Source organism: Fundulus heteroclitus, chromosome 15 (genome assembly GCF_011125445.2).
Source record: "Fundulus heteroclitus isolate FHET01 chromosome 15, MU-UCD_Fhet_4.1, whole genome shotgun sequence".
NCBI classification, from domain to species: Eukaryota; Metazoa; Chordata; class Actinopteri; order Cyprinodontiformes; family Fundulidae; genus Fundulus; species Fundulus heteroclitus.
In genome coordinates, this window is record NC_046375.1 from 17,058,493 (window position 1) to 17,070,208 (window position 11,716).

An 11,716-nucleotide genomic window follows, 5' to 3' on the forward strand; every position below is an offset into this window, starting at 1 on the left:
TTCTGTTTATGCCATAACACAAAAAACGTCCAAAGTCCTGCCTTTTTAACATGTCTGCCAGCATAGTGGTACTTGAAAAGCCTAGTGATATGTGTTCTAAAAAGTTTGAAAAGCCCCGCTTTAATGACCACTAGAGTGCGTGTACGAGCTGACTCAGCCTCTTAAGGATTAATTTAACAAAAAGTGTAAAAGGAAAATTGCTCTTTTTGGTGCTTGTTATTCATGACCCCGAAGTATTATCAAAAATGTGTTTGCATTCAAACGGATGCAACATGAGTTGTTTTCTTCCTTAAACATTATTAAACGCAATAAGAGAGAATTGAAACTATCAGTGAAACGGTTTCCGTAATTATGACGCACAATATAGAAGAATATCGAATGCATGCGAGTTGTTTTGAACTTATGTTTATAAGTGAAGGAGTGGCATGGGAAGTGACTGAAAATTGTTCAAGTTAGAAAAGTGTTGTTGCTTTTTTGTTCTCTTTTTTTGAAGCCCGCGGCCCTGCGTCACTACATCTCGGGTGCCCATTTCTCAGACACGCCTCGATCTTCGATCTCACAGCCGAGCCGTGGAAAGCCATTAGTAGGTGTGAGCTGTCAATCACCGCGGCCCGCCTCGGCGCTCCGCAGACGGGAAGCACTCTTTCGCAGCCTCCCCCAGCAGCTGCGCGGCCAGCGGGACCTCTGGGGCATTACGCAGGACCACCGAACAGCAAAAAGGGACAAAATGTAAAGGACAAGCAGCCCCGCACTGCTTGCTGAATGTAAGTGTGCTTTGGAAGCCAGATAAAAAAAAAAAAAAAAACTATGCGTAAAGTTTCAGCTGCGCATCACGGACGTTCAGTAATCTGTGCGTAAAGTGAGAGACGCTCAGGAGAGAAGTAAAACTTCAGCGCGGGGATTTTTTCGGTGAGATGGACGGGAAAGGCTGATAAGGAATGCAGAAATAACAGTAATTATTATTTTCTCTATTGTGGAGAGTTCAGGCTGCTAATGGGGACTGGCTCCCCGAATCTGTCTGCTGTGAAGACTTCAAGAAAAAAAGTAGGACACCGTCGCCCTGCTACTTCTTTCTGCCATGCGTTTGTTATGATCGACCTCAGCTCCGAGGCTCTCTGATGCCACACTTCCAGCGGAGACTGGAACTACCTTTCACCGCTCACACCCGGCAGTCTACCTCTTATCGTCTTCATCGTCGGCATGGACGAAAGCGTCGAGTGCGCTGCGGGCAACAGCTGCACGGACGCAGACAGCGTCAGCCTCAGCGTGCTTAACTGGGAGCAAGTGCAACGGCTGGACGCCATCCTCACTGGCTCCATACCCATCCACGGCCGGTGGAGCTTCCCCACTCTGGAAGTGAAGCCGCGGGACATCGTGAATGTGGTGCGTAGTCGCATGGAGGAGAAGCGGATACACGTCCGGGAGGTGCGCCTAAACGGATCCGCAGCCAGCTACGTCTTGCATGAGGATAGCGGTCTGGGCTGGAAGGATCTGGACTTAATATTCTGCGCGGACCTGAAGGGCGAGTTGGAGTTTCAGCTGGTGAAAGAGTTGGTTCTGGACTCTCTTCTAGATTTCCTGCCTGCAGGTGTAAATAAGGAGAAGATCACGCCTCTGACCTTAAAGGTAAGTAATTACACAGAAGCTCTGGCAAAGCAGAGCTGAGATGCCAACATTTTTCAGGTTTTTAAATCCACCCAAAGATCCCGTAGAACCTAAACTTTTTGACTAAATACTCCTTAACTGCATTTCAGTAGGCCTTACTAAAGTAGGGATGATTTTGGCCTAAACAAGAATCCTGCGTTTTAGATAGGCGTTGGTTTCTAGTTCAGACAGGATTCTCTCTAATCCAATAGGAGTGTGGGCTACATTATTCATTTGGCTCTCAGTTACCTGGATACCAAGGACTGCCCAGGCTACTAATGGCCCATCAACAGATGTGATCATCAAAACATCATGACTAAGGTTTTTATCTGTACAAACATAATTAATGTGGGGTTGCTGAAGCTGCAACCAACCAAAAGTTCATCCAGTTTCTACTTAAATCAGAAGTATAACCATGCCTCTATGAATCAGATGTGGTGTAATTGTAACTAGGGTAAAAAAACATGTCTGGACAACTGGTGCAATAGCTGAAACTACATTGCAGCTGTGAAGGGGAGTAAAAGAGAGGAAGAAGGGTTAGTAGGCCTCTGGGATAGATTGTTGGAGGATGCATGGTTGTCAAGTATTTCAAGAAAGCTTTATGGAAGCTTTTTCCGCACACAACAGAGAGAAACAGTTGAAAACTCTTTCAAAGATTTTTTATATTTTTTTAGTGTGGGTGTATGTGCGTGTGTTTGTATATGTGTTTATGTGGGTATACGTGTAATAGATAAGCAGGCATGGGTCTGTATGAGATTCTCAGCTTACAATACAGTCTACAAAAAAAGAACGAAGTGCAAGGTCGTAGAATCATTTTATTATGAACTGCAACAATCGCTCCGATTACAGCATAATAACATGTGTTATTACATTTGTAGTTGTAATACACAAACCTAAAATAATGAGACTAAAACACCCAATAATTTTACTTGTGCTTTTCATGTAAGCATGCAGAATGTTATAGCTTTTTGATGCTCCACTAAGCAATCATACCTCTCTCAGCCTGAAAAGTGTATTTAAAAAAAACATTTCTACTTTAATTTCTGTAACCTGAAACAGCCAGGCTTGTCTTGCTTGTAATTGAGAGACAAATGTAATTTGGTAGTAGCCTTCTTTCATGCTTCTGACTAGCAGTGGAGGGGGGGGGGGTGTATTCTCCAGAAAAGAAAACACCATCCAGTCATAAAAATTACTTTAAACCATAGGAATGTTTCAAACTATAACTTTTTCAAACCTTAGTTATTTTGGTAACCAGTCTATCCCTAATATTAATATGCAAATATATAAAGATTTCCATGAATATACGTACAACTTGATACCTTATCTGAAGAATTATGCTGCTTCGCATTGCCACCTTCTTTACAACTGTGACCTCAGTGACCCATACAATACCCTGATCAGTATTATCTTTCTGATAACAGTTGATTTATCCCAATCTATTTGTTTCTAGGAAGCTTATGTGCAGAAGATGGTGAAGGTTTGCAATGCCTCAGACCGCTGGAGTCTTATCTCACTCTCCAACAACCACGGCAAAAACGTGGAGCTGAAGTTCGTGGACTCTCTTCGCCGGCAGTTTGAGTTCAGCGTGGACTCTTTCCAGATCCGCCTGGACTCCCTGCTCCTCTTCTACGAGTGCTCCGAACACCCCATGGCCGACACCTTCCACCCGACGATCATCGGCGAAAGCGTCTACGGAGATTTCCCCACCGCCCTAGACCACCTGCGCAAGCGGCTCATCTGCACCCGGAGCCCGGAGGAGATCCGCGGCGGTGGCTTGCTCAAGTACTGCCACCTGCTGGTACGCGGTTTTAGCGCGGCGTCGGACAGCGAGATGAAACTGCTGCAGCGGTACATGTGCTCCCGCTTCTTCATAGATTTCCCCGACGTGGGCGAGCAGCGGAGGAAGCTGGAATCCTACCTGCAGAACCACTTCGTTGACCTGGAGGAGAGGAAGTATGACTATTTGGCCACGCTGTACAATGTCGTGCAGGAGAGCACGGTGTGCTTGATGGGACACGAGAGACGTCAGACGCTCAGCCTCATTTCGTCGCTGGCACTTCGAGTGTTAGCCGAGCAGAACGCCATCCTCAACGCTGCAAATGTCACCTGCTTTTACCAGCCAGCTCCTTACGTGTCAGATGGCAACTTCAGCAACTATTATGTGGCACAGGTTCAGCCTGTCTACTCTTGTCCACCTTCACATCCCCAGCAGTACTTTGCTCCTTTGCAAAATTCATGGTATGCTGCCTGGATGCCCTGTAACTAAACTTTCTGTATGCCCATGTACTTTTGTGGAACTCATGTCTTGCGCACACACAAAAAAAAATGCATCTTCTTGACCCTTGTTTGAGATGGGAAGTTCAGGAAAGTTGAGAGAAGTTGAGAAATGAAAGAAATAATAAGGAGAAGGAGATTTGATCAAGGAGCTGAGCTTGAAAGAAGCTGCTTCCTGTGTTTGGTGCAAAGAGAGAAGATAAAACTGATTGGTTTGTGGGTTTGGTAGATCAAACATCTGATGAGCCACAACGCCGTCCTAGATAAAATCATTTTCTACATTTTCCACAGCGTAAAAGAACTTACATGCACATTTGATCGTTACAAACCAGAACATTCACAATACTGAAACGAAAAGCGCCAGAGAACGGTGGTGAAGATGCAGATTCATTCACGTGGTTTCTTCTGCTCTGTCCTTGTTTGGGTGTGCTTGTGATTGTGTGTGTTTGTGTGTGTGTGTGTGTGAGTATATTCACAGACAATGCAAAAAAAAAAGAGGAACTGAATACTGTTTACAAATCCAAAGATCTGCTTTAATACTCGAGTTTTGTTTTTTTTTTAACTCCAAACAGTAAAAATAAAATAAATGAAGACACAACAATGCATGTTTTATTTCTGTACAGGAATAATGTTCAAGTGCCTACACCAAGCCTAAAATGAAAATTTGTTTTTGGGATTAATTATCGTTGCACTGCATTGGTATTTTTAACATGATGCTGAATGTATTTGTAGAAATGAAAAATGCTCCAATGCTATGTAAGGTCTCCTGCACTGAGGTAGTAGTAGTAGTACGTGGAGCAACCCCTTTTATTAAACAGTGACTTGTCAAATACTGCGCTTATCAGCACTTCTGCAGCGTGGTTGCATTGTGATTACGAAAGAGGAAGTAACAGCATGATCTCATTTTCTGTAGAACTTGCTTAATGGGGATGGGGGGGGGGGGGTGAGTTGTATCAAAAATATTTGTAAAATAGTTTCAATAAAAATATTGATTTTAGAAAGGGGCTTGGATGCAAGATGGCAATTATTAGGAGAATCTAATAAGCATTTAAATTCCAAAATAAATGGGATCAGTGCATTTAAATGCAAATGAGATGATTGAATGGCCACGAAAAGGGACACGAAATGTTACAAGAAGTATTACATGCCCATTTGTTAACAGTTTCATCAGTGCACTTCTCTTATTGATACTTTATAATGAGAATGTATTTGAATAAATAAGTCACCATGTTGATTTTTTTAAAGAAAAAAGCAAATAAAAAAAAACATGTTTACAAGTGGAAATGTACACCAGGAAGACCAAAGGTTGTTTTTTTTTTTTTTTTTTAAAAAGCAATCAAGCAAAATATCAAAAAGTAACTAATGCCATTTCCTAACATGCTGTTTTTATCTGGAGATAAAGCAAATAAGGCGAATCCATATTACACAGAAAATACTCTGGGAAGTTGTAAAACAGTATGAATTCAGATAAACGTATTAATCCTTTTGATTTTTTTAACTATTTTTTTAACATTAAATGGCTGTAAGAATTTTACAATTTTGCTCTTGTACATCTCAGTATATCAGGGCTTCAGGAACAATCTAGACATGGAAAATACTTAAAAACTATGATTCATCTTAATCAGCGGAAAAACTAGAGTTGGGATGTAAAAATGTTCTTTTGGAGACTGCTAAGTGCAAATAAATGCATTTATTCAGCCACATGCATCTAATTCCTTTTAGCCAATGATGCTTTACCTGAATTTCATTGGCAACTTTATAACCAGCATCCTTACATATTTGGTAATTCAAAGAGCAAATATGGATTCAACTATGAATTTGATCATGTTTAAAATGTGTGGAAATTAGTGATATGTGATATGAAACTAAAGTTTCACCATGATATGGGTTATTTGTTTTTGCAATAACGCTAATAACTCATGATAAAAAGTATTTCGAAACCCATCACAGTCTGTTTTTTCCGATACATCTATCACTGCATACGGTCAGTCTCACAGGCACAAATACTGTTTTAAAATAAAACCTGCCCATTATTAAATAGGCAAATTCAGTACAATTGTTACATTAGAATACTGCTGTTAGCACACAATGATGATATTAAGACATATTATTAAACATTGATATATTGTTTTCTCTCTTTAGGAACCAACGGGGAATATAGTCCAAAGCTAAAATTTTTATGATCATATCTATTTATAGGGTTTGCTAACAGCATCATTGTTTATCATTATCACGATAAATCACTTTTTTTATAATTTTATGATTGGAGGAACAAAGCAGCTTAGTAAACAGTGCAACAAGCAGTCATATTCAAACATTTCCAGGCTTCGCAAGGAAGTGTCTACAAGTTTGAAATTATTAAAACAGACAAAGAAGAAGAAGTTAGCTAAACTGCAAACCAGTTCCTGCAAAAATGTGACCGGCTATATAAGACTAGCTACCAAAACACCTGCTGTTAATTTACTGAAAGCAGGTGCTAAATGATGGATATGGCTAAATAAATTCACCTGTTTGCATCTTGTCTCCAGGAAATCCTTATTATCTCCTGACACCAGTTTTTCCCCTGATACATCAGATGAACTGAGGTGAAAATTTGTTTAAAAAAAGGCCTAACAACATATTAATGCTCTGAAAAAGACATAGTGATATCACAATTTAAGCGCTTTGAATGACAAAGAGAATCTTTGTAAACGGGGAAAAAGAAACAGCATGCACAGGGACTTGGAGTTTTAATGGACAATATAACTGGCTTATGTCTTGTGCTGGATTGTTGGGACACTAGAGAGGAAAAAAAAAAGGTGCGCACAGTCAGGGAAAAAAAGCCTGCAAATTTTCACAAACATGTCAAAACTCATATTTTGTTATGATAATAATAATTGTTAATTGATAATAATAATCATAAGTTGCGATCTCTACTTTTATACAGAACATGTCAGGGCTGGTGTAGCAGGAAGATTCAAAGCTGTGTGATGTATATACGTGTTTCGCTGCGTGTGTATGCATTTCGGCTCATGAAGAGCAGCACAGGTTTTATTGTGTAAAGGTACATTTTATCATGTGTGAGATTGTGTGTGTGAGTGGGCTCATGTGTTTCGTGTGGTTTTACTTTGCTCTTAAGAGATTGTTTCTTAGTGATTTCGGCAGTGATGCCATTTGGATGGGACAATGACGATCTGACAGTTGTTCAAGTGTCAGGTTGATTGACTTGATCATTAAATGCAAAAATATCAGAAAAGAGTTGTTTCATTTGAAGTCTATTGTTTTCTTTTTTCCATCTGTTTGACTGTTTTTATTCGTAGATTCGGTTTCCTTGGTTGCAATTAGAAAGCGGAAAAGTCTACAATAGGTCAACGCTCTCGAGTGCCCGTGAAATCCCATTGGGGCATGACTTTCACTGCCAGCTAGTGACAGCTGAGCGGGAAGGATTTCCCCTCCACAGGACGTCACAGACGAGCGTCAGCAGGCGTCATAGAGCCGTTTGCCAACTTCGTTAGCTTTGACTGAATCGCAAACAGCAGGTGGAGGGCACGTTTATGCTAAGACGTTACTACCAGCGGAGCCCTGGCCTACGGGAACACATGTTTGCCTGCTGAGTGGATCGGATCCAGGTCTGCATAATCTAATGCCCTGTCCCAAGCCTCGGCCTCAGCATGTCACTTTCGCTGCTGACGCTGAGACTTTTTTTGCAATTAGAGTCTTAGCCTCTTTCACCTTCAGGACTGACAATGTCATTTAATATGCGCATCGTTTTAATATGTTCCTTTATTTATTTACAGTTAGTGATGTTTAACTACAATATAATTTTCATGCCTTGCAATATATTGCTGACCTGTCCAGGGCCTCTCGCCCATTGACAGCTGGAGATAGGCACCAGAACCCCTCGTGACCCCACAAGGGATATATGTGTTAGAAAATGGATGGATGGATATAGTTTTCATATTTTTTCTGAGATCAGGATGGTGTTTTATAGCATCTCTGTTACCTGTCCGAATTAGTTTCCATTTAATTTGTCCTCATAGGGGCCTCTTGATGAGTTTAAGCAGAGAGAATGATTTACTGGGGCGAACAACAGCTCTAGTGTTATCCCGTGTTAAGACGGAGAGAGAGTCTTTGAATATATGCCCCCCTCCCAGCCAGTGTAAGGACATTAGCCCATCTACAAAAAGCTGATTATCTTCTCTGTGCAGGTATGTACTCGCAGCTAGAGAGTGGTTTCAGTGGGGGGATTTGCTTGCTATTGTCCTATAACACATACCTGTCCCACCTCCTGCCGCCTTTCAGGCTGTCGTCAGCAGAAAAAGCTGAAAAAGAAGAAAATCTTTCCACATCTTTAAAGGCTTCACGAGGAATTGACAGAGAGGGATTGAAGCCTTCAGAGCAATGTGCAAGAGAGAACCGCAAACCCATTAACACAGTTTAACTTTAAGCACTAGAAATGCGCCGTTGTGCCTCTTTAATTTGAGAACCTTGACGTGCGGGGTTAGCTGAGGAAGAGTTTTTTGCAGCTTTTGGAAACAGTGCTAGATAAATAACATTTTTAGAAAAGAGATAAGAAGGTGCAAGAATACAGAAGGCTACAGCTTTGCGAAACTTGTTCACATTTTCAGATATCACAACCTCAAATTTAACATATTTTTATGGGGATCATATGTGATATGCCAAGACAAAGTAGTGCATAATTGTGAAATTGAAGAAAACACATGCATAGCTATCAAAAGTAATTTTTCAAAGAAAAATCAGGAAAAGTGTGCATGTACTATTGAGATCAGATATTACATTTATTGTATTAAAACAGGTGAGTTTTTCACTGTCTGACATGAAATTTGACAATGTATTTGACTGATATTAGTCTTGACACAGATTGTCATCTTAATTTAAGCTTGGCCATTCTAAAAAAAATACATAGGCTTTGATTTAAACCGTAGCAATGTAGTTGTATAGCAGTATGTTTATACAGGGACCATCAGGCTATACACTCCAAAGAGCCATATTTTTACTTTTATTTATATCTTTTTGATAAATTCATTCTCTGTTGCTTTTGAACTAACTTTTAGATTAGATTAGCTTGTTTTTTCATCACGGATTTAGGGTTTGATTTAGTCTATGTGTTTTTTACCACTGTCGCGCCCAAATTTCCCCGTTGTGGAACAATAAAGGTATTTCTTAACTTATCTTTGCCCTTGGACCTGCTAAGTAAAATTTGTCTATAACAGTAAAAGCTGCATGACCCTTTGACAAAAGATATACACTTTGGTTTTAAAAACCTACAACTAAAAACTGTTTTCCTGTATAGTTAAAACAGCCAAATTTGTTTAGTTTTTTTTTTTTTTTAGAAAAAAGAAAAGAAAACATCAAACTATAATTTTTTATTGAAAATAATGTAAGACGGTTATTACATTTTGCAACCTAAGGAGACAAATAATGACGGAAGAAAAAAAAATTTCATAGTATCACTAGTTTCTTTCAGCTGTGGAAATACAGAGATTGTAAATAGTTCATAAAAAAATACTAAAACTAGTATTTTTGTATTAGCATTATATTCAAAAACATTACTCTTCACAATACACATCAATTAGTAGCTTCTTTTTTATCTGTTTAACTATGGTTATGAAAAGCCAATATGGGGGGGGGGGGGGCTTTAAAAGTAGAGATGGTTAGAGTAGCCAAAAATTTAACTCAAGTAAGAGTAGCTTTACTTCAACACATTTTCACACACAGAAATAAAAAGTAGTCATCCAAAAAACCTGATCAAGGTAAGAGTAAACAAAGTATTTGCTAAAAGGACTGCTCAAGTATTGAATTTTGCTTGTTCATCATTTAGTGAAGTAATTACAGGTGGACAGGGTGAATGTGAATTTTATACAAGAGTAGCAAAATAAAACCATTCAAGTAGAAGTAAAAGGAATGGTGCTGTAAAACTACTTGAAGTATGTTTTCACAAAGTTATTAAGTAAATGTAACTGAGTAAATGTGGCTTATTACTCCCCGACTCTGCTTAAAAGTCTGGTAGCACCTGGTTTATAGTCCTTGTCCTGCTGGAAGTTGAACATCCTCCCCTGTCTCAAATATTCTGCAGCATCTACAGGTCTCCTTTCAGGAATGCCTTGTGCATGGCTCCATCCATATTCTCATCAACTCGGACCAGCTTACCTGGCTCTGCTGAAGGATATCATCATAGAATGATGCTGCCACTACCATGTTTCATAATGGAGCTAAATGCGGAAATTCAGACTGAAGAAACTCATTGCTTACCTCCATCAATCAGGGACTCATTCGCCTCCGACGCAAGCCAATCAGCTTTGAACTGCTCCTCCTCAAAGCCAATCAGTGTCCTGGATCCGTCTTAAAAGAACTTTAAATCCAGCTCAACTTCTACCCAGCAAGCAAGCAGTCGCTGTGCGATGTCTGATCTGGACTCTGATGACCGGATTCAACCCACCTCCATCCCCTTCTCCACCGTCATAGCAGCTCCATCTGGCTTCCCTATGTGCTCCTACAACCTTGTTCCTATTAGAGTGTAATTCCTCCTGGACTCTACAGAATTCGCTGTCATATCTCAATCGGTCCGGCAGAGACCGCCATGCTGAGCCTGGTTCTGCCAGAGGTTTCTTCCCAAAGGGGAGTTTTTCCTCTCCACAGTCGCTTCAAGCTTGCTCATCATGGACAGTCATGCAAACCCGTGTTTATCAAATTGGACATCTAGCTCAAACAGATCATCATATGGACTGAACAAACTTCTTCTATCTCTACTCCACCACCAGTTTCAGGCCTGGGGGATCATTCCTATTCTCATACACCTGCTTATGCATATTGAAGTATAATTCAGCGTGAATGTTTCCTGCCGAGGTCTGAGCGCCAAAGTCTTAAAATATTGTATCAATAAATTTTTCTAATTGTCTCTTCTTTCTGTGTGAGTTTTTCAGATTGAAATGGAGATTGTGTGTTCAGGTTAATGTGAAATGTTACATAGCTTTTTATATAAAAGTAGAAAAGTTTTGTTTTAGTCTCATCTGAGCAAAGTACATTTGTGTTCCTGTTTGCAGTGTCTCCTGCTCGGCTTTTGACACACTGTAAATGGAATTTCTTTTGGCTTTATTCTTGCCAGCCTTTCATAAAGAGCAGATTTGTGTGGTACATGACAATGTCCTGTCAACATATTCATTCCTTCAGAGCTGCCATTGGCACCTTGACTGCTTTTTATGGCACACATGGACTCTATTTATGGATTGGTTGCCGTCTGAGTACCTTTTGTTGCACTGGATTTGATTTATGTGTATCAGAGTAAAAAGAGCTTAACACAAATGCACATGACACATTTTATTTTTCAAAATACTTTTGAAAATCATGTATGTTTTTTCTAAACTGGAAAAAAATGACTCTGTGGGTCAAGATGTACAAACATACAAGTAAACATCGGGGTCTTGCAGGATTGCTCCGGAGATGGACTAGTCGGAGCAGCAGCCGGGTCCAAGAGTCCATTCAACTTAGCCAAACTGGGGTCAGAAGCCACGGAGTAAGTCAAACAACAGCAAGATGAGACTGTGAGAAACAGTGATTTGAGTGTCTTGTGCATGAATACACGAAGACTGGAATGGATGTCCGCAACTGTGTGTTTGTGCTCTCCGTGTATTTGTGTTACTGAAGGGCTTAAGTTCTCAGTGTCAGACATCTGTAGAGGTTGTTTTTGGAAATTATGAATCAGAACCATACGCAAAACTTGATCCTCTTGATTATTAGGCAACACAAGAATAATAATAATTCACACTTGGAGAGAAAACCAACCTTCATGAATTTTTTC

The 11,716-nt window shown here is 40.1% G+C and overlaps 1 protein-coding gene across 1 annotated transcript; it reads left to right on the plus strand.

Annotated features, from left to right (window-relative positions):
• Window positions 1-591: 591 nt before the first annotated feature.
• On the plus strand, window positions 592-7,153 carry LOC105930577 (terminal nucleotidyltransferase 5A). Its single transcript, XM_012868855.3, has 2 exons — window positions 592-1,626; window positions 3,095-7,153. The coding sequence occupies exons 1-2, from the start codon at window positions 1,201-1,203 to the stop codon at window positions 3,908-3,910; spliced, it is 1,242 nt and encodes a 413-aa protein (XP_012724309.1). The 5' UTR covers window positions 592-1,200; the 3' UTR covers window positions 3,911-7,153.
• Window positions 7,154-11,716: the final 4,563 nt, after the last annotated feature.

Coding starts and splice junctions, on each gene's coding strand:
- LOC105930577 (XM_012868855.3), top strand. CDS start 1,201: ATGGACGAAAGCGTCGAGTGCGCTGCGGGCAACAGCTGCACGGACGCA. Junction 1,627..3,094: donor TCACGCCTCTGACCTTAAAG/GTAAGTAATTAC, acceptor ATTTGTTTCTAG/GAAGCTTATGTGCAGAAGAT.